Below are 27,149 nucleotides of genomic sequence, written 5' to 3' on the forward strand. Positions count from 1 at the left end.
TTATTATTGTTATTATTATTAAATTTGCACCCGTTCTTTTGAAAATGAATTTCTGTGGCTGCATTTGCACTGCAATGATAAGGCAGTTTGACACTGCTTTAATTGTCATGGTTGCATGTTATGGGAATCCTGGGATTTGTAGTCTGTTGTGGCACCTGAGCTCTCTGGCAGAAAAGGCTGAATATCTTACAAAAGTACAAATCCCAGAATTCTGTAGCATGGGAACCAACAGCAGTTAAAGTGGTGCCAAACAGTGTTATTTCTGCAGTGCAAAGGAAGCCTGTGCCAAGAGTCTGTTCCCTGTATGCATTCCATCTTTTGCACATGGTATTGCATGAGTGAGTCATTGAAGGGAAACACCCAGCCTCTCTGAAAGCAAAGGAAGTAAAACTAACTTTGAACTCTTTGACAGGCTGCAGACATGGCAGAAAGTAGGAGTGCTGTCCACGATCTTTCTGAGGAAGCCACTTGTTCCATCTGCTTGGACTACTTCAGGGACCCAGTGATCATACCCCAGTGTGGGCACAATTTCTGCAGAGACTGCTTGACCCACTGCTGGGGAGATTCAGAAAAAGAGGCCTCCTGCCCTGAGTGCAGACAGGCTTTCCAGCAAGGGAGCCTCTTGCCAAACAGGCAGCTGGCCAACTTTGTAGAAATCACCAAGAAACTGAGTAAAGAGGGGACCAAAGGGAAAGAAGGGAAGGGCAGCATCTGTGAGAAGCACCAGGAGCCCCTGAAGCTCTTCTGCAAGGAGGATGAGACCCCCATCTGCGTGGTGTGCGACAGGTCCAAGGAGCACCGAAATCACCAGGTGGTCCCTGCGGAGGAAGCTGCTGAGGAGTATGAGGTAGAAAACCCATCTTGGGAGTTAATCACACAGGACGAATCCTGTACAGAAACTAGGAGCCTTATCACATTGTTCCTCCTCGGTACATTCTCAGGACTGACCGGGAGGAGCAGGAATGAGTGCGGAACGAGTGGGGGATGGATTTTACCGTATACACCAGTTTCTCACTCGTTCCATTCCCCCTCTCTTCCGTTCTCAACCCGTTCCAGAGGGGGCGATTTTTTAGAACTGTTCAGAACAGTTCTCAAAAATCCTCCTCTTCTGGAACAGGTGTGTGCGGTAAAATTCATCCCCCACTCGTTCCGTTCCCTGCCGGGCCGTTCTGAGAACATCCCTTAGGTCCTGTGCGGGAAGGCTCAATATTTAAAGTGAAAACAAGTCTTTCACTTGACGTTTGGAGTTAACCCGAACAGAAAGTAGAAAAAACACCAACAAATGCCAGTAGCTTTTCATACAACATTTGCTTGAAAGAGAAATAATGCGAAAATAACCTGAATGGAAGTTGACGAAACCCACTCCTTTTTACTTTCGGGGAAATTCCAAAAGTAGAAAGGAGTGGTTTTTGTCAGCTTTCCGTTCAGGTCATTTTCACGTTATTTCTCTTTCCGCCAACATGTCTGAGAATCAGCCTGCATTTGGGGGTGTTTAGCAGATTTAAAAATCCTATTTCTACATGAGATTTGCCTCTGTGTGTCTCTGTGTGACAAACCCATTAGAATCATAGAGCTGGAAGAGACCCTAAGGGCCATCCAGTCCAACCCCATTCTGTCATGCAGGAAATCACAATCGAGGAGGAGGAGGACGATGACAACTGGGGAGCCTTTTAAAAAAAAAAAAAAAATCAAAATTAATCGCAAAATCAGTAGAATGGTTTAGCAGCTACTTGTTTCTCCAAGTAGTTGCTTAGCCAATCTATCAGTTTTGCGATTAGTCTTATTTTTGTTTTTTAAAAAAGGACCCAAAAAGGTGGCACATCCCTCTGCCATTTGTCCCTCCCCCTCTAAAAGACTCGATTCTGATCTGGCATTCCCACTTGTTGGGACCGCGTCAGGATTGCGTCTTAGCAAAAGAATCTCTAAAAACGGCTACCAAAATACCCCGGGCTTTTGGCGTTTGCCCCGTGTTTTTCCCACTGGAATCAATCAAATGAGGATCACATTCAAGTTCCAATGGGAACTAGGGGCATATAGCTCGAATCAGGATTCAGAGCTTTTGGTTTGGGAACAAGCCCAAACTTTATAAGCATGCCCTCTATTCTTTCATCCAACTCGTTGATAAGTCAGGTGGATAAGATACATCTTATGAAAAGGTTGGTGACAAGACAGCATCATCCACTACATGTGAAGGCAGAAGGCTAGTTTTGTGAGCAAAGGGCTAGCCAAATGGCACACTTAGCGCTGTCCTGCCAGCACCTCACTGCCACTCTGTGTTCCTCAGGATCTGCCACCTGAGGCAGTTGCTTCATCCTTCCTGTGTCGCATAGTAGAACTGGCTTTGACTTCAAGCCCCAGACTGCATGGCAGGGAGGGAACACAGCTATTATACAACTCTTTTCCTGCTCCTCTTAACCAAGCCTGAACATTTCTTTTCAGTTTCTGATCTGTACTCAGCTGGAGCTGATGAGAAGGAAGAGACAGAAAATTCTGGTAGATAAAGAAGAAGCAGAAATGGAAAGCCAACTGTTACCCAGGCTGTTTTATATAAATTTTGGAATCCATGATAACCCTTGGATGACCCCTGGCCAGACTCCAAGCCTGTCCGCCATTACTGGCAAAGTGAGAGGGCATGTACACCTCCCCTAAGGGGAGCAGCCACATTAACATCTCAGAGGGTCCAGGGAAGTCGCATGAAGGGATTATCATAAGATCAGGAAGAGCAAATGTTTGCCTTGCCTAAGCTATCACCCCCTCCTCAAATCTGTTAAGTCATTGATGTTATCGGATCCAGACATCCAGGTGAAAAGAAAATAATTAAACACCTTTTGTTTTGGCCAAGCCAGCCTCTTTGCCTAAGGCCAAATTTGGCCTATAAAAAGTCCCCACTTTTGCTGCTCAGCGCGCCATTTTCAAGGTCTACTTGCTCCACGTCAGTCGGACCTCTGTTTTGGTAGCCGGCATTTCTGCTCAAACCCAGGTTGCGGAGCAGGCTTGTCTCACTGTCCATCACCCCATTCGCTTCCCGGAGGGAATCTACATTCTGGTAAGCATCTCCATTAGTAACGCCTGAAATCTGTTCCTATTTTCCAACCCTATTTTTCCTGAGTCCTGAGTGTGTGTGTGAGTGTATGCGCAACGCAAGTGTTTTCCCCCTATTTCAATAAATTAGACATCTAGTTATTAATATCCGTCTCAGCTTTATTTATTGGGATCCCCTGGTCTACTCCGTATAAATATCGGGAGGGCGATTTCGGTGGGCTCTTGTAGCCAGCCCCTCTTGCAATATTTGAGCTAATAACAACATAATAAAATTCCCCTACGGACCCTTGGCTACACAACACCTGCTCGTAAGTGTCACAGTCACTGGGAAGGCTATAATTAATAATTTGAAATCAAATTATCATTGTTAATAAAAACATTACACTGTAAAGATACTGCTAAAATGTAAAAAAATGTTTTGGTCATATCATTCCTTTCCACAAAAAAGACTCAAAATGAATTCCAAAAGGTCTTGTAAATCTTGAAGGTTTTTTTTACAGTGTTCCCCAAAATAGTTTGGCATGTTTTGTTGGAGCACTACTTGCATGCCATTTCTCCCAAGTGCTGTTAAAAAGAAGGAGAGACTGTTACCCTTACATCAATAATTATAGAAAAAACTTTTGGATAGCTATAAATACTAGATGTACATTTACTTCTCATATGAAATTAAATCTATGAAGGATTATTAGAGTCAAATGCTTGTGTAACCCCTTTAAAGTACTGATTTGGCCCATTGTATGAAGAAACCCAAAAGAAAGGACTGTAGTTACTAGCTGAATTTAGTAAGAAAGGGAGAGCTGGAAAGGAGCTATAGTTGCCAGTGCTAAGGAGTAGGCCCTTTTTACCTTGAATAAGGTAGTGGGATTTTCCGTTATTTATTTAGGAAGAAATAAAACAAGCCAATGCAATTCTAGGCTGCATCAGTAGGAATGTAGTGTCTTTGAGGGAAGTCATAGTACCACTCTATTCTGTTTTGGTCAGACCTCACCTGCAATACTGTGTCCAGTTTTGGGCACCACAATTTAAGAGAGATACTGGAGTGTGTCCAAAGGAGGTTGACCAAAATGGTGAAGGATCTGGAAGCCATGCCGTATGAGGAGTGACTTAAGGAGCTGGGTAAGTTTAGCCTGGAGAAGAGAAGATAAAGAGGTGATAGCCCTGTTTGAACATTTGAAGGGATGTCATGCTGATGATGGAGCAAATTTGTTTTCTGCTGCTCCAGAGACTAGGACACGGAGCAATAAATAGAAGCCTTTTGTACAAATATTTTTCATATTGCTTCAAAGTCATTTCTCTTCATTATTCCTTTTTTTACCTTAATTCTACAAGTTAACTTATCCTTAATTGCTATTTGCCATATCTCTTTGTACCAATCTTGTATTTGTAGATCTCCCTGATCTTTCCACTTTTTTTGCTATAATTAATCTCGCCACTGTTAATAGATTTGCAATTAGATCCTTTATAGCCTGGCTGCAATTAATCTTATCATATGTAGATAGTAATGCTATCTTTGGACAAAATTCTAAATCTATTTCTATTATTTCTTTTATCTCTTTAAATACTACTTGTCAAAACATTACTGGCATTAAATACCATTTCAAATTATTTTATAATAATTCTCCTTTATCCATGTGGATAAAATTTTTAAATGATGTTGATTCCAAATTTTTCCCCATTTGTGAACATTTATTGTTTGTGCTAAATCCTCCTCCCATATTATCCTAAGGTGTTCTTCTTTCTCATTATATTTCATAGAATCACAGAATCATAGAGTTGGAAGTGACCAGAAGGGCCATCCAGTCCAACCCCCTGCCATGCAGGAAATCTCAATCAAAGCATCCCCGACAGATGGCCATCCAGTCTTTAATAATAATTTATATATTTCACTTGTGACACCTTTCAAAGTTTCCTTTGCCTCCATACTATCTCTTTGCCTAATCAGTTGTTCAAATTTCGTGTATTCTCTAAACTCCATAATTTTTCTACCCTAATTTTTTGTCCATTGTTCCAATTGAATACAATTAAACCGGGTTAATTTTAATCTTTGCAATTTCTCCTTTATCTTTCCTTTCTCCTTCATTATCTTCCTCCATTTTTTTATCCTAATGTTGTCTTGTCTTGATTAAATTTCAATTTGTTTCACTCTAATTGAGTATATTTCTGATGACAGGTAGTGATTTAGGTCTTAAACAAGGACAACTGCAGTATATAATACAAACGTGTATTATTTTCTTTGATCAACTCCTTAATGAGACCATATGACTTTTTCTCATCTGAAATAAATTGGGCTATTTTTATCTTTTAAAGTAAGACTTTTAAAAAATGCATCTTGAAATTCTGTATCTTTAACATTACATACCTTTCATAAGATAGAATTCTTTTTCTTGTAGAAATTTCCTAATATTTGTTGTACTGTAAGTGTCTTTTATTATTTTAGGTATAGTTGCACTCCCTTCTGGTATCTGCAAGGCTGAAGGGTGCTTTTTAAATGTTTTAAATTAAAAGAAATCATAGTTCATTCCTTATTGCTGCAGTGGGCTATAATATAATCACTGGCCTCTTTTTCTTCTCTGTCTGTTGCAGAATGTAACAGAAACTGAGAGGCAGAAAACAATGGCTCAGTTCCAGGAAATACGTCATCAGTTTTTGGAAGAACAGGAGAAGTTTCTGCTATCCCAAATGGATGAGGTAGAGAAAGAAATAGTAAGACAAAGTGATGAGCACAAGTCCTGGCTCTCCAGGGAACTTGCCTGTGTTGAAGGTATCATCCAGGAGCTAAAGGAGAAAAGGCAACAGACAGCCAGTGAACTCCTGAAGGTAAAGCAGTTGTGATTCCTCTCCAGAGTCAGACTGAAATCCAATATATTTGGGTGTTACTACAAGAACTGAAAGGGTCTACCTAAGGAAATAGTAACCAGGTCTCTTACATACAGAAGTGCTTTAATCTATACAGCTTGGATCCAGATGATCTGAAAGATCTGATTTAATAAGTAGTAAGTTTAACCTCTCCAAATTTATCTTCTTAAGTGGATTGTTGTTTAACTTTTTTAATTTTTTTGTACTATTTCCTTTTTTAAAAAAAACCCACACAACAAAACCACAGCCGTTTTGTTTTAACCTACTTTGCTGCTTTGGGTCCCGTATGGGAGGAAGGTGGCATAAAAATTAAATAAATAAATAAATAAATAAATAAATAAATAACCGAAAGCATCCAAATGAATTTGGTCAATGGGTTTATCTTGATGTACATGTGAAATCCCATTTTTCAGTGAGTCCTGTATTGGAAAAAAGTGGGATATAAATAAAATGAAATGAAATGTTATTTTCAGCTCTTTGGCATTGTTCCCATTTGATTGGTTTCCCCAAAGTGGCTCACTCCTTGTATGCCATTTCAGAGTTTTCTCTTCTTCTTTTTTTCTCCCACTAGGATGTGCAGAACATCTTGCAGAGGTAAGTGGATCCCACTAATTTCCCTTCACTGTCAATGATGCTGGGGAGGGTATGATCTGCATGTAAAGGCCATGGCCCTACAGGAACTGAGTGCAGACTCCATATCCTCCAATATTTTGCAGATAACAATGGAAACATTATTTTAACATTGGTGTTTATCACACTGAGGTTATTGGAACAATGCGAACCGACCTTATAACGTGACTGTTTTATCACACCTAGTTGCCCTGCCTTACGAACTGAGCGGGAATGGAATCCAAGGCAAGTCAGGTGATGTGGATTCAGGCAAAGCGGAGTGAGTGCAAATTGTATTTCCACACCGGTGCATACCAGGGGGATTCAACGATTCGAATTGGGACCCTTGCGCATGCTCAGTGGGATCCTGAAGGCATTCTGAACCTTTGCGCTTCTGGGGTGAAGAAGGAAGCCTGGCTCCACTTTCACGGGAATGACAGCTTCCCCTTTCTTCCTCCCTTCTAGTTTCCCATCCCTGGCAGCCAAATTCAAAGGGGTCCTCCTGTCAGAGCCCCCTTCCATTTCAGCCATATCGACATCTATGCTCTTGTCCTCATATTATTCTCCTCATCTATTTCATCTACATCTCTCCTTCCCATTGTAACAGTTGCTTTCTCTAAGGTTGCATCCACACTGGGGAGATAATGTGGTTTAACTCCACTTTAACTGTCCTGGCTCAGTGCTATGGAATTCTGGGGACTGTTGTGTCCAGAGACATTGAGCCTTCTCTGCCAGAGAGCTCTGGTGCCTCAGCAAACTAATAACTTAAATTATTATTATTATTATTATTATTATTATTATTATTATTATTATTAAAAATTAATTATTAATAATATTATTAACAATTTATTTTAATAAATTATTATTATTATTTTAAATTATTATTATTATTATTATTATTATGGGAGTTGGAGTTTGTTGTGGGGTCCTTGGCTCAAGGCTATGGAATTCTGGGAGTGCCATCTCTCCCTACAGCTCCTGTTTCTTTCCCTTCAGATCTGCCATCTGGACTTACCTCCATCCCTAGCATCACATGAAGGATAGGGAATGTCACCTATCTCTAAATGCTCTCTGCTTCATCTGAATGTATCACCCACCAGCAATATTATTATTATTATTATTATTATTATTTTGCAGTGAAAGATTTTAATAATAATAATAATAATAATAATAATAATAAATTTCTTTCACTGCAAAATAATCAGTGTAGAAACTGCAGTTCACTTGGAAGTAAACCCTGCCTCCACCTTGGCCCCACTTTGGAGGATGTCCTGCTCCCCACCCCAAAGAGTCCTTTAGAAGCTTTACTAACCCCACTCTCTCTCTTTGCCCCATCTTCTCCCTCTCTCTCTCCTCCCCGATCTCCCCCCCTCGCCAGCATGTCTCCTCTCCACGTTAAAACGTGAATACATTCATTCAGGAGGGAGCACCAGAAGCAAATGGGGCAAAACTACAGCACGGCATCATGGGAAATTTGCAACCCGGGGGTTTTGCAGTGTGTACCAGAGCACAAGCAAACTGGCATTCCACACCAGACCAATCAGCAGTGAATTCAAACCGAGCCTCAATGCGAATCCTGTCAATCCACTTATTTAGCGAACTCCCTAAAATGAGGAGCCAGTAAGGATTCAGTTTGGAAACCCTGTGGAAGCACCACGCAAACAGCTCCCATTGAAAGGAACCAGGTGTGAAAATACATAAGCGTTATGACGTGAATTCGCATTGCTCGATTCGCACTCACCCTGGATCTGAGCTGGAAAAACCCTGTTTGATAAACGCCATTGTTTCCCTTTTATTGTGGCCACCAATATTGCTACGTTGATAGTTGCTTCATCTCTGTCACACATAGCTGAAGGATACTACTGTCTGTCACCTGTCTGCCTGTAATCATTTATCTTCCACTGTACTAAAATGTAAGGGTCAACATCCCAAAGGTACTTATTAATATCAGTGTCTACAAATATCTTAAAGTGTGTAGCCCAGCCCATTCTCAAGTCTCTTTAAGCAGTTCCTCAAAAATGTGAAGAAAAATCCTATTTTCCCACACTTTGTACATACTTCAGATATTTTAAGAAACACTGGTAGAATCAAAGAATCAGGGAGCTGGAAGGGGCCACAACGACCATTATGTCCAGCCCTTTGCCATGCAGGAATACACAATTACAGCACTCCTGAAAGATGTCTATCCAAACTAATGTCTATTCGTAACCGACTGTAAGAGGTGGTGCTCATCTCCGCTTCTAAGCCGAAGGGTCAGCATTGACCAAGGACTGCTCAAGTGGTCATGTGGGCAGCATGACTGCACTGAACACTGTTACCCTCCTGCTGAGAAGTAGTATCTATCTACTGGCATTTGCATGCTTTTGAACTGCTTGGTTGGCAGAAGCTGGGACTAGTGATGTGAGTTCACCCCATCATGCAGCACCTGGGCCTTGAATTGCCAACCTTCTGATCTTCCGATCATCAGAACTGGCGTCTTAACCACTAAGCCACTGCATCCCCAAGTTGTTAAAAGTTGTTAAGTTGTTAAAAGTCTGTTTAACAACCTCAGAAAAAGGGAGTCTATCATCCTTCAATCTGCTATCTACTGTCTAATTTACAGTAAAGAGGTTTTTCTTAATATTTATGTAGAATTTCTTTTCTTGTAGTTTGAAGCTGTTGGTTCATATTCTTATTTCTGGAGTATCAGCAAACAAGCTGGCTCCATCTTCTATATGACATGTCTTTAAGCTTTTGAAGATAGCTACCATATCACCTCATACAGGCTGTGAAGACTGCCCCTAAGGGGTGGCACGCAGCTGTCTCCAGCTGCGCCAGATCGGGACTGCGGCAACCGCACGCCATGGCCCCAATTTGACTTTTCCAGGGCACAAAAAGGAGCCGCAAAAAGCAGCTCGTAGTGTGGACACAGTTCCAGAGGAACACCATGATGCTGCGCGCTGTGTGGAGTGGCACGTGGCGTCATGCCACCCTGGGGGCGGAGTCAGGGCATGCGTCATGTGGACACCACACCCCGACTCCACCCCCAGGTTGGCCTTAATGGCCGGTGTGCACAGCCCCTTAGTCTTCTCTTCTCCAAGCTAAACACTTCCAGCTCCCTAAAGGTTATTCCTCATAAAGTTTGGTTTCCAGACCTTTTACCATCTTGGTCCCCCTTCTCTGGACACTTTCCAACTTATCAGCATCCTTCTTGAACTGTGGTGTCCCAAACTGGACACAGTATTTTAAAATGAGGTCTCACCAAAGCAGAATACAATGCCACTAATGCTTCCCTCAGTCACCTGTTGATGCAGCCCAGAATTGCATTGACAGTTCTAGTACAGGCTGAGGAGCTTATTGCATTGTATTTAAAGTGACTAATCCCCAATGGGATACAGTTACGTTTAATTTTAAAAGCAGGAGTTATCACACACAGCCATGGCCAAGCATCTCCTGTTTTTGAAAAGCTGCTGGATAAGCGCAGCGGAGGTCCGGGCTGCATATGGCTTGCACTCACCCAGCCGTGGCTGAGTCTGATAACACCCTCTTTTAAATTTAAACACAACTTTATCTCGTCAGGGATAAGTTTATTTAAATTGAATGTGCTAATCTCCACTGTCTTTCTCTCCTAGGAGTGAAGTGAAGACAGCTGTGTTTGAAAATCCAGTGGCTTTCTCTCCAGAGCTGAAGTGGAGGATCTGGGATTTCTGTGATCTAAATCCCTTTTTTGAAGCAGTCATGGAAAAATTTAAAGGTAATAGAGCAATTAGAAAGCACTGCCAAAAGGGTTTATATTTGTAAGGGTTGTATTTGTCCAAAAGTGAACATGCTACATTCATAATTTCATTTTGATATCCTCACCACTTTGGCAGAAGCAACAGAGCTTCTTTCATGGTGGTTCAGTTAATGCACAAAATTTCATTATTTTAAAAAAGAATTATCTTACAAACTTTCCCAAGTCTTCATGCAGATATCTTCAAGTAAATATGCCAATACAGAAATCTGTTAATATTACATTACAGTGCTGGAGATAATCATGCAGTCTCTAGATGTTGTTGGACTAGAACTTCCAGCAGCCCCAGCAACATAGGCAGTGGTGAGGAATACCAAGAGGTGTAGTCTAACACCATTGTGTGAATATATTGTTGGACTGTAGCAGTATTTCATCAACATCTGGAAGCCCCCAGCATCCCTCCTGTCCTTTCGTAAAGAGTTGGTGAGGTGGGTCTTCCTTCTATAGAAGCATAGATTCTTTCAGAGTGGTCCAAAGAAGTATGAGTCCTCATAAAACAGCTGCTTGGAGTTTTCCCCTGGTTATTGTCACCTTTGTGTCGTTTTGCTCCTTTCTTTTCAGAGAGCTTTTTGTAGCAATTTATTGGATCTGCACTAGAGCTTTTCCAAAGGTTTTTAAAACCTGGATTATTGTTTGTTGAAGTGATCCTGTGGTTTGAAAGGCAATTTTTTTCCTCCCTCCCCAATGTGTTTTATAGTATTATAGTGTGAAAGTGGTATTTCACTCATGCAGTAATGTCCTACTGCACTATAACTCTAAGGAAAGGAAGGGGGGAAAGAGGAGACCTTTTTTTGTTTCAATTTGTCTCAGAATTAAAAAGAAACTCACTTGCTAGTGGGAACAAAATGTTGTACCTGGTGCCAGGAATTGCCAGAAAATATTCTGGAACAATATTTTATATTTTAAACAACCCTGAGAACTAAACCAACAAATACTGCAACTTCTTGACACATTTGCTCTGTCTGGAGAAGCCCTATCTTTATTCCTTGCTCTTTGCTTGTTTATAGCAGGGGTTTGGAACTTGTGGCCCACTAGATGAGAGGTGAGTGATGCTATTAGACTGTAATTTGCAGAGTTTCTTCCCTGGGGCTATGGCTTATGAGAATTCCTGTCCAACAACATCTAGAGAGGGTCATACTTTGCTTTGAATGTTGATAAATATCTATCCTCGTTGCCTGAGTTTTCGGTGGATTGTTTGGGACTGATAAGAACTCAAAGAACCAACAACCCTCTTTGTTCTAAAAATTTAACCATAGGTTGCATCTGCACTGCAGAAATAATGGAGTTTGACACTGCTTTAACTGCTATGGCTGAATACTATCGAATTCTGGATTTTGTAGTTTGTTGTGGCACCAGAGCTCTCTGACAGAGAAGGCTAAATAATGGAATCGTAGAGTTGGAGAAGACCACAAGGGCCATCCAGTCCAACCCCCTGCCATGCAGGGACTCTCAATCAAAGCATACACAAAATTACAGATTCCAGAATTCCATAGCAGGGAGCCATGGTAGTGAAAGTAATATCAAACTGCTTTTTATTTCTACAGTGCAGATGCACCCCAAATCCAATAGAAGTACAGGTCACTTCAGCTTGTGGTACAGGTTAAGTATCCTTTATCAGAAATACCTGAGACCAGAAGTGTTTTGGATTTTGGAATATCTGTATTTCCATGTAATGCATAATGGAGATGGGATCCAAGTCCCATGCATTTATCTTTCATATATACCTTATATATTAGGCTGAAAGTAATTTTATAAATATTTTAAATATTTTTGTTCATGAAACAAAGATGTCACCATCTCAGCCACCCATGAGAAAAGATTTGGATTTTGGAGCATTTCAGATTTTGAGTTTTGGATAAGGGATGTTCAGCCTGTATTGTAATTTTAAATATCCCACCAAGGACCTAGGAGAGTCTTGTGCCTTCTCTTGGCCCTTGCCTTCAGCATACAGTACTTTTAACTATTTTTTCCTTGTTGAAAAGTTTTCTCTTAACTTCTCAGTGAGAAGTGTCAATATATAAACATCCCAAAATCTTCTAGGTAAAATTAATTTTTATTGGAATCCTATCTATACTTTCTGGGGGAGTAGGTTGCATGGAATGCAATGGGATGTGCTGAGTAAATGTGTGTAGGACAGAACTGAGTGAGCATGCATAGGATTCCTCTCTCCCTTATCTCTGTCAACTTTAACTTTGTTGAAATAAGAAAACAAAAGTTGCAGTGTTATGAACTGCTTTTTTGGCAAGAAAAATTATTATAAGCTTGGCAGGGCGGTGCTTAAGCTTTATGACAACCTGCTCCCTCGAAAGACAACCTGCTCCCTCCATCCCTGTCCCTCATGGCTAGCGGCTCAGGGGGGACCGGTGGTAACTTCAATGTTACACCGGATCATTAATACATCTCTGAGGGATGGGCAATTTCCATCCAGCTTGAAATTGGCCACTATAAAACCGCTGTTAAAAAAGCCCTCCCTCGACCCCCTGATACATAGTAATTATCGGCCAGTCTCGCTGCTGCCATTTTTGGGGAAGGTGATCGAGAGGGCGGTTGCAATCCAGCTTCGATCGATCTTGGATGAAACGGATTATCTGGACCCATTTCAAACTGGCTTTCGGGCGGGTTATGGGGTTGAGACGGCCATGGTCGCCTTGGTCGATGATCTCCGTCTGGGCATCGACAGGGGAAGTGTGTCCCTGTTGGTGCTCTTGGACATCTCAGCGGCTTTCGATACCATAGACCATGGTATCTTTCTGGAGCGCCTGGCAGAGGTGGGAATCGGGGGCACTGCGCTGCAGTGGTTCCGGTCCTACCTCTCTGGGAGGTTCCAGATGGTGCAGCTGGGAGACGTGTGCTCCGATAAGAGGGCCCTTACATCTGGGGTCCCTCAAGGAGCCATTCTGTCTCCCATGCTTTTCAACATTTACATGAAACCGCTGGGAGAGATCATCCGGAGACATGGGGCGCGGGGTTATCAGTATGCTGATGACACCCAAATAGTTTTCTCTATGTCTCCGACTGATGCAGTGACTGAGGATGACTCCTCTCGTGGCCTGTCTGGAGTCAGTAATGGGCTGGATGAGGAAAAACTGAGTCAGTCTGAATCCAGAGAAAACGGAAGTACTTGTGATAGGTTCCCCTGGTCCAGGAATGGCGGTGGTTCCACCTGTCCTGAACGGGATAACGCTTCCTGTGAAGGACTCCGTGCGCAGTCTGGGGGTGCTTCTTGATTCGTCGCTTCACCTCACAGCTCAGGTGGATGCGACGGTCAAGAGCACCTGTTATCAGCTTCGGCTTATTCGCCAGCTGCGCCCATACCTGGCCCAGAGAGACCTTGAAACGGTAGTACACGCTCTGGTAACCTCTCGATTGGATTTCTGCAATGCGCTCTACATGGGGCAACCCTTGTACCACACCCGGAAGCTACAGATGGTACAGAATATGGCAGCTAGACTGGTCACTGGTACTGCCAGGACCAGTCACATTACACCTGTACTTAAAGATCTGCATTGGCTGCCCATTCGCTTCCGGGCACAATACAAGGTGTTGGTTATAACCTATAAAGCCCTACATGGCTTGGGCCCAGGATACCTTGAGGACCGCCTCTCCCCATACATTCCGCCCCGCACCCTCAGAACATCTGGGCAGCAACTACTGAGGGTCCCAGGGGCTAGATTAGCCTCCACAGCAAGGAGGTCATATACCATCATCGCCCCGACCCTCTGGAACACGCTGCCCATAGAGCTCCGCTCGGCCACCTCCCTGGCCCAGTTCAGGAAGGACTTTAAAACCTTCCTGTTCCGACTAGCATTCCCTGAATAAGTTCCAGCTAGTCTTCCCCCCCTCCGACAGCAATGGTAGCTGGTTGATGGGGTTTTAATATTGGTTTTAATAGTTTGAGTTTGTTGTGCTGTATTTGATATGTGTATTTGTAATTGTTTAACCTGCTGTTCACCGCCCTGATCATAGGAAGGGCGGTATACAAATAAAATTATTATTATTATTATTATTATTATTATTATTAATGTTTGTGTGTTTGTTTCCTCAGAAACTCTCTTACATGGACAACAGCTGGAGAAAGGTACGTTGCTAGAGAAGCAACCAAATACATTTGCCGGACGGAGTCTGACCAGAAGTATGGCTGGTTGTCATTAGGATTACAGTTCTATTCTCCACAGTTAGGAACCATCAGTAGATCAACTATGAATACTGGGAAGGTCAAATATCATTCAGTGATGTCTGTGCTTCTCAGACATACAGTGATGGAGCATAGGCACTCAGATGGTAGGAGGTGATGATAGACCTATCTCTGCAGAAACAGACATCTGCCACATTATTCATCTCTGTGTACAATTGATCACTCATAGACTGACTGAAGCTCTTTCAAATTGATATAAAGTTCTTTTCGTACAGCTCTTTTACTTTTGCTGGGATGTTGTCACCTCTGTGTCCATTGGTTCCACTGTTTTGAGGGACTGTTTGTAGCAATTTCTTCTATCTGCACTAGGGGCATTCCAAATACAGTACACTGCTACCTCGGGTTACGAAATTAATTCGTTCCGCAATTCCTTTCGTAAGCCGAAAATTTCGTAACCCGAAACACATTTTCCATTGAAAATAACTAATGCGTTCTATGACCTCAGACTGAACCTGCAAGTCAAAACAAAGGCACAATAGAGGCCTATTAAGCTAAGTACCCTACAATACAAGTTGCCTGAGGCACTAAAGAGCTTAACAATGACTGGCAGGTCCATTCTAAACTTTCTAATGATCTTAACAATGACTGGCAGGTCCATTCTAAACTTTCTAATGATCTTAACAATGACTGGCAGGTCCATTCTAAACTTTCTAATGATCTTAACAATGACTGGCAGGTCCATTCTAAACTTTCTAAAGGATAAAGAAAAAAAGTTTTTTTCTTATCTTTGATGGTTCTGGCATCTCAGAGTGAGGCAGGAGGAGGAGGAGGAGCTCTCAAATCATCACACCCATGACCAAAGCAACCCCATGGTCACACTCTATGGCCCGCATCAAATCAAGGCCAAACTTTCAAAACTCACACCCCACACCCCACACTCTCAAATCATCACACCCATGACCATACCACCCCAGAACTCAAACCCAAAGGCCAGAAACCCCAAATCTGAACATGCAACCCCATGGTCAGGCCCATTCTAAAGGATAAAGAAAAACAGTGTTTTTCTTATCTTTGCTGGTCTTGGCATCTCAGAGTGAGGCAGGAGAAGGAGGAGGAGGAGCTCTCAAATCATCACACCCATGACCAAAGCAACCCCAAATCTAAAAAAGCAACCCCATGGTCACACTCTCTGGCCCACATCAAATCAAGGCCAAACATGCAAAACTCACATCCCACACTCTCAAATCATCACAGCCATGACCAAACCACCCCAGAACCCAAACTCAAAGGCCACAAACCCCAAATCTAAAAAAGCAACCCCATGGTCACACTCTCTGGCCCACATCAAATCAAGGCCAAACATGCAAAACTCACATCCCACACTCTCAAATCATCACAGCCATGGCCAAACCACCCCAGAACCCAAACTCAAAGGCCAGAAACCCCAAATCTAAAAAAGCAACCCCATGGTCACACTCTCTGGCCCACATCAAATCAAGGCCAAACATGCAAAACTCACAGCCCACACCCCACACTCTCAAATCATCACACCCATGACCATACCACCCCAGAACTCAAACCCAAAGGCCAGAAACCCCAAATCTGAACATGCAACCCCATGGTCAGGCCCATTCTAAAGGATAAAGAAAAACAGTGTTTTTCTTATCTTTGCTGGTCTTGGCATCTCAGAGTGAGGCAGGAGAAGGAGGAGGAGGAGCTCTCAAATCATCACACCCATGACCAAAGCAACCCCAAATCTAAAAAAGCAACCCCATGGTCACACTCTCTGGCCCACATCAAATCAAGGCCAAACATGCAAAACTCACATCCCACACTCTCAAATCATCACAGCCATGGCCAAACCACCCCAGAACCCAAACTCAAAGGCCAGAAACCCCAAATCTAAAAAAGCAACCCCATGGTCACACTCTCTGGCCCACATCAAATCAAGGCCAAACATGCAAAACTCACATCCCACACTCTCAAATCATCACAGCCATGGCCAAACCACCCCAGAACCCAAACTCAAAGGCCAGAAACCCCAAATCTAAAAAAGCAACCCCATGGTCACACTCTCTGGCCCGCATCAAATCAAGGCCAGACTTGCAAAACTCACAGCCCACACCCCACACTCTCAAATCATCACACCCATGACCATACCACCCCAGAACTCAAACCCAAAGGCCAGAAACCCCAAATCTGAACATGCAACCCCATGGTCAGGCCCATTCTAAAGGATAAAGAAAAAAAGTGTTTTTCTTATCTTTGCTGGTCTTGGCATCTGGTCCTGGCATCTCGGAGTGAGGCAGGAGGAGGAGGAGGAGGAGGAGGAGGAGAGGGGCAGCCCAAAAAGCCAAATTTAAACCAATTCAAGCAATTTAACCACTTCAGCCAATTCAAGCAATTTAACCACTTCAGCCAATTTATCCAATTCAAGCAATTTAACCAATTCAGCCAATTTATCCAATTCAAGCAATTTAACCAATTCAGCCAATTTATCCAATTCAAGCAATTTAACCAATTCAGCCAATTTAGCCAATGCCACCAATTTAACAAAGTTAACCATTTTTTTAAAAAGAATTTGGTGTTTTTTTTAAGGGTCACCTTTTTTTTAAGGGTCACCTTTTGCCTTCTTGGATGACGGTTCTCCCTCTCTAGTGAAGAACTGGTCCAAGGATGTCTGCTTTTGCCGGCCCTTAAGCAGGTTCTTAAAATGGCTAAGGCAGACATTATCAAAATGGGCAATGGCATGGCTGGTGAGCACCTTCTCAGGGTGGTGCTTCTCCACATATGAAGCCACATTGTGGAATTGCCGCAAAATGTCTTTAATTTCTGCCGTTGGCAAAGATGCCCCCGCAGCCTCCTCCTCCTGGCCCCTGTCGAAATGGAGCACGTCCTCATCCACGGCCGAGTGTTGCATCGCCGCCAAGGCCTTCAGGTCCTCTGTTGTCAGGTCCTCGTTGTGCTCCTCGATGAGTTCCTCCACGTCCTCGTTGTCCACGTCGAGTCCCAGGGACCTTGCGATGGAGACGATCTCGTGCACCTCTTCCTCTTCACCTGGCTCAGCACCCTCGGACTGTGACCCTTCCAAGGAAGAAGCATCAGGCCACAGCTTCCTCCACGCAGCAATCAGGTTGCGCCTGGTGATCTCCTGCCAGGCCAAGTCCACCATCTTCAAGCACACCACGATATCAAAATGCTGCTTCCAGAACTCTCGAAGGGTCAGCTGTGTGCTCTCCGTCACATCGAAGCAACGCTTGAACATGTGCTTTGTGTAGATCTTCTTGAAGTTGGCGATCACCTGCTGGTCCATGGGTTGCAAGAGGGAGGTCGTGTTGGGTGGCAGAAACTGGACCTTGATGAAGGAGAACTCATCAAGGATGTCCTTCTCCAGGCCATGCGGGTGCGCAGGAGCATTGTCCAAGAGGAGGAGGCACTTCAAGGGCAAATCTTCTTCCTCCAGGTACCGCTTCACTGTCGGGGCGAAGACACTGTTGATCCACTCGACGAAAAGGAGGCGTGTGACCCATGCGCGGCCATTGGAGCGCCACATCACTGGCAACCTGTCCTTCTGGATGTTGTGTGCCTTGAAGGCCCTTGGATTTTCGGAGTGGTACACCAACAGGGGCTTGACCTTACAGTCCCCGCTGGCATTGGCACACAACGCAAGTGTGAAGCGGTCCTTCATAGGCTTGTGGCCTGGCTGTCTCCTCTCCTCCTGGGTGATGTAGGTGCGGCGAGGCATCTTCTTCCAGAAGAGGCCCGTCTCGTCGCAATTGAAGACTTGCTGCGGGACGTAGCCTTCCTCCTCCACCATGGCCTTGAACTCGACGACGAATGCTTCGGCGGCCTGGTGGTCTGCGCTGGACGCCTCGCCGTGACGGACGACAGAGTGGATCCCGGTCCTCCTCTTGAACTTCTCGAACCAGCCACGTGATGCTTTGAAGTCCGGGGTGGCTGGCTCCTCCTGCGAAGAAGTTCCTTCAGCTGCCTCCCTGCTGGCCAGGTCTTCGAAAATGGTGATGGCCTTCTCGCAGATGACCGAGGTGGTCACAGTGTCCCCGACTCGCTCCTTTTCCTTGATCCAGAGGAGAAGCAGGCGCTCCATCTCCTCGTGCTTCGGTGTCCTCTGCTTGGCAATCGTCGTCACGCCTTTCGCTGGAGCCACAACAGCTCTGATGGCCTCCTTCTGCTTGAGGACAGTGCCAATTGTCGAAGGGTTTCGTCCATACTCCTTGGCAATGTCCACCAAGCGCACGCCCCTCTCGTGCTTGGCGATGATGTTCTTCTTGTCCTCCAAGGACAAGGGAGCCCTCTTCTTTTTCTCACCGCTTGGCTTGGGAGCCATAGCTCAAGCCTAAAAAGGACAAAAGGCACAGGCACTGAGCAAAAGCCACAATTGGAAACCACCCCCACCCCCATGGTCACACTCTCTGGCCCAAACTTGCAAAAGTCCCACCCCACACTCTCAAATCATCACAGCCATGGCCAAAGCACACAAGAACACAAGCCCATAGGCCAGAAACCCAAAATCTGAAAATGCCACCCTATGGTGGGACTCTCTGGCCCACATGGGACCATGGCCAAAGTTTCAAAACCCACACTCCACACTTTGAAAACAGAAAAAAAAAACCCAGCATGTCAAGCCCATAATCCACACATTTGAACATGCCACCCTAAAAGGAAAAAAAGCCAAAAAAGGCAAGCCAGCACGTCAAGCCCATAATCCACACATCTGAACATGCCACCCTAAAAGGAAAAAAAGCCAAAAAAGGCAAGCTAGCACCCCAAGCCCATAATCCACACATCTGAACATGCCACCCTAAAAGGAAAAAAAGCCAAAAAAGGCAAGCCAGCATGTCAAGCCCATAATCCACACATCTGAACATGCCACCCTAAAAGGAAAAAAAGCCAAAAAAGGCAAGCCAGCATGTCAAGCCCATAATCCACACATCTGAACATGCCACCCTAAAAGGAAAAAAAGCCGAAAAAGGCAAGCCAGCATGTCAAGCCCATAATCCACACATCTGAACATGCCACCCTAAAAGGAAAAAAAGCCAAAAAAGGTAAGCCAGCATGTCAAGCCCATAATCCACACATCTGAACATGCCACCCTAAAAGGAAAAAAAGCCAAAAAAGGCAAGCCAGCATGTCAAGCCCATAATCCACACATCTGAACATGCCACCCTAAAAGGAAAAAAAGCCAAAAAAGGCAAGCTAGCACCCCAAGCCCATAATCCACACATCTGAACATGCCACCCTAAAAGGAAAAAAAGCCAAAAAAGGCAAGCCAGCACGTCAAGCCCATAATCCACACATCTGAACATGCCACCCTAAAAGGAAAAAAAGCCAAAAAAGGCAAGCCAGCATGTCAAGCCCATAATCCACACATCTGAACATGCCACCCTAAAAGGAAAAAAAGCCGAAAAAGGCAAGCCAGCATGTCAAGCCCATAATCCACACATCTGAACATGCCACCCTAAAAGGAAAAAAAGCCAAAAAAGGCAAGCTAGCACCCCAAGCCCATAATCCACACATCTGAACATGCCACCCTAAAAGGAAAAAAAGCCAAAAAAGGCAAGCCAGCATGTCAAGCCCATAATCCACACATCTGAACATGCCACCCTAAAAGGAAAAAAAGCCGAAAAAGGCAAGCCAGCATGTCAAGCCCATAATCCACACATCTGAACATGCCACCCTAAAAGGAAAAAAAGCCAAAAAAGGTAAGCCAGCATGTCAAGCCCATAATCCACACATCTGAACATGCCACCCTAAAAGGAAAAAAAGCCAAATAAGGCAAGCCAGCATGTCAAGCCCATAATCCACACATCTGAACATGCCACCCTAAAAGGAAAAAAAGCCAAAAAAGGCAAGCTAGCACCCCAAGCCCATAATCCACACATCTGAACATGCCACCCTAAAAGGAAAAAAAGCCAAAAAAGGCAAGCCAGCACGTCAAGCCCATAATCCACACATCTGAACATGCCACCCTAAAAGGAAAAAAAGCCAAAAAAGGCAAGCCAGCATGTCAAGCCCATAATCCACACATCTGAACATGCCACCCTAAAAGGAAAAAAAGCCGAAAAAGGCAAGCCAGCATGTCAAGCCCATAATCCACACATCTGAACATGCCACCCTAAAAGGAAAAAAAGCCGAAAAAGGCAAGCCAGCATGTCAAGCCCATAATCCACACATCTGAACATGCCACCCTAAAAGGAAAAAAAGCCAAAAAAGGCAAGCTAGCACCCCAAGCCCATAATCCACACATCTGAACATGCCACCCTAAAAGGAAAAAAAGCCAAAAAAGGCAAGCCAGCATGTCAAGCCCATAATCCACACATCTGAACATGCCACCCTAAAAGGAAAAAAAGCCGAAAAAGGCAAGCCAGCATGTCAAGCCCATAATCCACACATCTGAACATGCCACCCTAAAAGGAAAAAAAGCCAAAAAAGGCAAGCTAGCACCCCAAGCCCATAATCCACACATCTGAACATGCCACCCTAAAAGGAAAAAAAGCCAAAAAAGGCAAGCCAGCATGTCAAGCCCATAATCCACACATCTGAACATGCCACCCTAAAAGGAAAAAAAGCCAAAAAAGGCAAGCCAGCATGTCAAGCCCATAATCCACACATCTGAACATGCCACCCTAAAAGGAAAAAAAGCCAAAAAAGGCAAGCTAGCACCCCAAGCCCATAATCCACACATCTGAACATGCCACCCTAAAAGGAAAAAAAGCCAAAAAAGGCAAGCCAGCATGTCAAGCCCATAATCCACACATCTGAACATGCCACCCTAAAAGGAAAAAAAGCCAAAAAAGGCAAGCCAGCATGTCAAGCCCATAATCCACACATCTGAACATGCCACCCTAAAAGGAAAAAAAGCCGAAAAAGGCAAGCCAGCATGTCAAGCCCATAATCCACACATCTGAACATGCCACCCTAAAAGGAAAAAAAGCCAAAAAAGGCAAGCTAGCACCCCAAGCCCATAATCCACACATCTGAACATGCCACCCTAAAAGGAAAAAAAGCCAAAAAAGGCAAGCTAGCACCCCAAGCCCATAATCCACACATCTGAACATGCCACCCTAAAAGGAAAAAAAGCCAAAAAAGGCAAGCCAGCATGTCAAGCCCATAATCCACACATCTGAACATGCCACCCTAAAAGGAAAAAAAGCCAAAAAAGGCAAGCCAGCATGTCAAGCCCATAATCCACACATCTGAACATGCCACCCTAAAAGGAAAAAAAGCCAAAAAAGGCAAGCTAGCACCCCAAGCCCATAATCCACACATCTGAACATGCCACCCTAAAAGGAAAAAAAGCCAAAAAAGGCAAGCCAGCATGTCAAGCCCATAATCCACACATCTGAACATGCCACCCTAAAAGGAAAAAAAGCCAAAAAAGGCAAGCCAGCATGTCAAGCCCATAATCCACACATCTGAACATGCCACCCTAAAAGGAAAAAAAGCCGAAAAAGGCAAGCCAGCATGTCAAGCCCATAATCCACACATCTGAACATGCCACCCTAAAAGGAAAAAAAGCCAAAAAAGGCAAGCTAGCACCCCAAGCCCATAATCCACACATCTGAACATGCCACCCTAAAAGGAAAAAAAGCCAAAAAAGGCAAGCTAGCACCCCAAGCCCATAATCCACACATCTGAACATGCCACCCTAAAAGGAAAAAAAGCCAAAAAAGGCAAGCCAGCATGTCAAGCCCATAATCCACACATCTGAACATGCCACCCTAAAAGGAAAAAAAGCCGAAAAAGGCAAGCCAGCATGTCAAGCCCATAATCCACACATCTGAACATGCCACCCTAAAAGGAAAAAAAGCCAAAAAAGGCAAGCCAGCACGTCAAGCCCATAATCCACACATCTGAACATGCCACCCTAAAAGGAAAAAAAGCCAAAAAAGGCAAGCCAGCACGTCAAGCCCATAATCCACACATCTGAACATGCCACCCTAAAAGGAAAAAAAGCCGAAAAAGGCAAGCCAGCATGTCAAGCCCATAATCCACACATCTGAACATGCCACCCTAAAAGGAAAAAAAGCCAAAAAAGGCAAGCCAGCACGTCAAGCCCATAATCCACACATCTGAACATGCCACCCTAAAAGGAAAAAAAGCCAAAAAAGGCAAGCCAGCACGTCAAGCCCATAATCCACACATCTGAACATGCCACCCTAAAAGGAAAAAAAGCCAAAAAAGGCAAGCCAGCATGTCAAGCCCATAATCCACACATCTGAACATGCCACCCTAAAAGGAAAAAAAGCCAAAAAAGGCAAGCCAGCATGTCAAGCCCATAATCCACACATCTGAACATGCCACCCTAAAAGGAAAAAAAGCCAAAAAAGGCAAGCCAGCACCCCAAGCCCATAATCCACACATCTGAACATGCCACCCTAAAAGGAAAAAAAGCCAAAAAAGGCAAGCCAGCATGTCAAGCCCATAATCCACACATCTGAACATGCCACCCTAAAAGGAAAAAAAGCCAAAAAAGGCAAGCCAGCATGTCAAGCCCATAATCCACACATCTGAACATGCCACCCTAAAAGGAAAAAAAGCCGAAAAAGGCAAGCCAGCATGTCAAGCCCATAATCCACACATCTGAACATGCCACCCTAAAAGGAAAAAAAGCCAAAAAAGGCAAGCTAGCACCCCAAGCCCATAATCCACACATCTGAACATGCCACCCTAAAAGGAAAAAAAGCCAAAAAAGGCAAGCCAGCATGTCAAGCCCATAATCCACACATCTGAACATGCCACCCTAAAAGGAAAAAAAGCCAAAAAAGGCAAGCTAGCACCCCAAGCCCATAATCCACACATCTTAACATGCCACCCTAAAAGGAAAAAAAGCCAAAAAAGGCAAGCTAGCACCCCAAGCCCATAATCCACACATCTGAACATGCCACCCTAAAAGGAAAAAAAGCCGAAAAAGGCAAGCCAGCATGTCAAGCCCATAATCCACACATCTGAACATGCCACCCTAAAAGGAAAAAAAGCCAAAAAAGGCAAGCCAGCACGTCAAGCCCATAATCCACACATCTGAACATGCCACCCTAAAAGGAAAAAAAGCCAAAAAAGGCAAGCCAGCATGTCAAGCCCATAATCCACACATCTGAACATGCCACCCTAAAAGGAAAAAAAGCCGAAAAAGGCAAGCCAGCACCCCAAGCCCATAATCCACACATCTGAACATGCCACCCTAAAAGGAAAAAAAGCCAAAAAAGGCAAGCCAGCACCCCAAGCCCATAATCCACACATCTGAACATGCCACCCTAAAAGGAAAAAAAGCCAAAAAAGGCAAGCCAGCACGTCAAGCCCATAATCCACACATCTGAACATGCCACCCTAAAAGGAAAAAAAGCCAAAAAAGGCAAGCCAGCACGTCAAGCCCATAATCCACACATCTGAACATGCCACCCTAAAAGGAAAAAAAGCCAAAAAAGGCAAGCCAGCATGTCAAGCCCATAATCCACACATCTGAACATGCCACCCTAAAAGGAAAAAAAGCCGAAAAAGGCAAGCCAGCATGTCAAGCCCATAATCCACACATCTGAACATGCCACCCTAAAAGGAAAAAAAGCCAAAAAAGGCAAGCCAGCATGTCAAGCCCATAATCCACACATCTGAACATGCCACCCTAAAAGGAAAAAAAGCCGAAAAAGGCAAGCCAGCATGTCAAGCCCATAATCCACACATCTGAACATGCCACCCTAAAAGGAAAAAAAGCCAAAAAAGGCAAGCCAGCATGTCAAGCCCATAATCCACACATCTGAACATGCCACCCTAAAAGGAAAAAAAGCCAAAAAAGGCAAGCCAGCATGTCAAGCCCATAATCCACACATCTGAACATGCCACCCTAAAAGGAAAAAAAGCCAAAAAAGGCAAGCTAGCACCCCAAGCCCATAATCCACACATCTGAACATGCCACCCTAAAAGGAAAAAAAAGCCAAAAAAGGCAAGCCAGTATGTCAAGCCCATAATCCACACATCTGAACATGCCACCCTAAAAGGAAAAAAAGCCAAAAAAGGCAAGCTAGCACCCCAAGCCCATAATCCACACATCTGAACATGCCACCCTAAAAGGAAAAAAAAGCCAAAAAAGGCAAGCCAGTATGTCAAGCCCATAATCCACACATCTGAACATGCCAGTAGCAAAACCCACAATCCACACTTTGAAAACACAAAAAAAAAAACAAAAAAACCCAGCACCCCACAGCAAAAGCATGGTCACACTGTCTCACCCCACCCCACCCCACAAGAAGAAGGTAAAAATCCATCAACCTACCTGTAGAGAAATTCCTGATGGCCGGTCTTGATCCGAAGATACACCTGGCAAAGGCAGAAAAAGTCCAAAGGCCAGGAAAAGTCCGAACCTCAAGTGGAACCAAGAGTCAGAGCTCAGAATATCAACTCTTCCTCACACAGTCCACAGGGCCAGACAAAGGAGCAGATCAATGGAAGCCGGCTTTTGTATCTCAAGGCAAGCCACCCCCCCAATTTCGTTAGCCAATACAGTTGATCAGCTTGATTTCGCAAGCCAATCACTGCTGCTAACGAAATTCAAAATTCGCGCCAAAGCTAACCCCTAACCCAGCCCCCTTAGGTTTCCGTTAGCCCTGGAAATCCCTGGAAAGCCTGTAGCTGCACTTTGCATCATTTGAATTTCGCGCCGAAATGAATTTTGTAACCCGAAAAACATTTCGTAACCCGAAACAGTTTTTTCCAATCCACGTTTTTCGTATCCCGAAAATTTCGTAACCCGATCATTTCGTATCCCGAGGCACCAGTGTATATAGGCCTGGTTGCTGGAGGTGGTCTTATGGTTTGAAGGACAAATTTTCTCCTCTTTGAATTTTAAAAAGGAACTTAAGAATTATAGTGTTGCAACAAAGAAGCTCCATTTCACTGATATGCTAAAGTGTCTAATGCTGGTTATTTTACAAACAGAAGAAAGGAGATGAATTTTTTGTTTCAAATATATTTATGTGCAATTGGAGAGATGTTTGCGAGTCATATTCTTATGTTTGCTGTGCTTTCATATTTGCTTCTGGTAAATAACGTGAATGACAGGACAGTCAGTGTCTAAAAAGTCTAAAAATAGCAGACTCTGTGGTCACAGTTAGAAGGAATTTGTTCGATTGCTGGGGGAAATCAGTCAAAGGAGAATGACATTTTAGGAGATTATCAGATGGGGAAAAAACCCAGGAGTAAAAAAAGCTGGGACTTTCCTATGAATGAGAAGTGGCTGGAAAACTCCTCTTTATTCACAGGATAAGGATGGGATTATTATGACGTTGCGTGATGTCATGTGATAATCTTTGCCAAATGTGTGACGCTGATGGGAGTATCCTGCTATGCTCCTGTTGTTTTCATCTCTCTGAAAAATCTCCATACTCCTTGCACAATCACATGATCAGGCTGAAGATGTTCAGACATATGGCGCTCATCCAGGATTTATCTTGTAAAGATCCAGGAATACTCCTGCAATTAAACCATTCCCAAACTTCCCTGTGAATAATTTGTTGCTGGAGCATTCAGTACACTGAAACTTTGCACTTTTAGGACAAAGGTAGTTCCTGTGATGTGTTGATGAGGAGGAGGACTTAAGTCAATCTCCTCACTGATTGTTGTTTCTCTTTTGTCATCTTCTTGAACCCTACCAGCAAATGTGACTTTGGATCCAGACACAGCTCATCCCCAGCTCATCCTGTCTGAGGACTGTAGGAGTGTGAGATGGCAAGCCAAAGTTCAAGACCGACCCAAGAATCCTGAGAGGTTTGATGTACGTGCGTTTGTGCTGGGACGTGAAAAATTCACAACAGGCAGACATTTCTGGGAGGTGATGGTGGAAGGTGAAGGAATATGGGCTGTGGGGGTGATCAAAAAGTCTATGATGAGAAAAGGGCTTGTGAAGTTTGGTCCCAAGGAAGGCATGTGGGCTATTGGAAAATGGAATGGTGAATACAAGAGTATAAAGCCTCCCAAGAACCCACTTGTACTTCTGCGAAGAGAGCCCACAAGGATCCGAGTGACTCTGAATTATGGAGGACAACGTGTTGCTTTTTTTGACGCAGATACCGGAGACTTCCTTTATGCATTCTCAGCAACCTCATTCTCTGGAGAAACCCTCCATCCTTATTTTTATGTGACCAGAAAAGCTCATCTCAAAATCCCTTCTTAAGGCAACTAGATTGGTCCAAAGTAGCATGTAGTCTCATAACACAGCTCCTTGCATTTTGCATGATTTTGCAGATCGTTGTCACCCTCATGTCTGCTCATTCCATTCATTGGGGAGTGGGGGCTCATTGTAGCACTATCTTGAATCTGGACTAGTTTGCCAAAATTCATGATATGCAAGGTTGACAATCAGGAAGTAGCCATTAACAACTTTATGTCCTGCCTAAGTACCAAATGGAAGTGTTGATTTCAGATCATTTACCTGTATTTTTCTCTGTAAAATTAATATACTGTTCACATTAATAAACTGACGTAATGCACAAATTTCTGCCTCTATGAATCATAGAATCATAGAATCACAGAGTTGGAAAAGACCGCACGGGCCATCCAGTCCAACTCCCTGCCATGCAGGAAATCCAAATCAAAACATTCCCAACAGATGGCCATCCAGCCTCTGCTTAAAGACCTCCAAGGAAGGAGACTCCACTACACTCCGAGGAAGGAGTGTGTTCCACTGTCGAACAGCCCTTACTCTCAGGAAGTTCTTCCTAATGT

The 27,149-nt window shown here is 43.9% G+C and overlaps 2 protein-coding genes across 2 annotated transcripts in view; one reads left to right on the forward strand and one right to left on the reverse strand.

Annotated features, from left to right (window-relative positions):
* Positions 1-494, reverse strand: part of LOC149320869 (E3 ubiquitin-protein ligase TRIM7-like) — a 37,449-nt gene extending 36,955 nt beyond the window's left edge. The window contains exon 1 of the mRNA XM_089504919.1: positions 396-494. The gene's annotated coding sequence lies outside the window, so the exon portion shown is untranslated. The remainder of the gene's footprint in view (positions 1-395) is intronic.
* On the forward strand, positions 379-26,918 carry LOC149320870 (zinc finger protein RFP-like). The gene is made up of 8 exons (XM_089506524.1): positions 379-847; positions 2,440-2,528; positions 5,196-5,212; positions 5,636-5,859; positions 6,470-6,492; positions 10,119-10,240; positions 14,325-14,357; positions 26,081-26,918. Exons 1-8 carry the CDS (start codon positions 422-424, stop codon positions 26,596-26,598), a joined length of 1,452 nt encoding a protein of 483 aa, XP_089362650.1. The 5' UTR covers positions 379-421; the 3' UTR covers positions 26,599-26,918.
* Positions 26,919-27,149: the final 231 nt, after the last annotated feature.

This window comes from Sceloporus occidentalis, unplaced genomic scaffold (genome assembly GCF_023333645.1).
Source record: "Sceloporus occidentalis isolate IW3139 unplaced genomic scaffold, rSceOcc1.0.p SCAF_1, whole genome shotgun sequence".
NCBI lineage: Eukaryota > Metazoa > Chordata > Lepidosauria > Squamata > Phrynosomatidae > Sceloporus > Sceloporus occidentalis.

What these genes read in the sequence shown, in the direction of transcription:
- LOC149320870 (XM_089506524.1), top strand. Translation starts at nt 422, where the DNA reads ATGGCAGAAAGTAGGAGTGCTGTCCACGATCTTTCTGAGGAAGCCACT. An exon ending in CAGCCAGTGAACTCCTGAAG is followed by an intron (nt 5,860 to 6,469) that starts GTAAAGCAGTTG and finishes TTCTCCCACTAG; the next exon opens with GATGTGCAGAACATCTTGCA. An exon ending in AGTCATGGAAAAATTTAAAG is followed by an intron (nt 10,241 to 14,324) that starts GTAATAGAGCAA and finishes TTGTTTCCTCAG; the next exon opens with AAACTCTCTTACATGGACAA.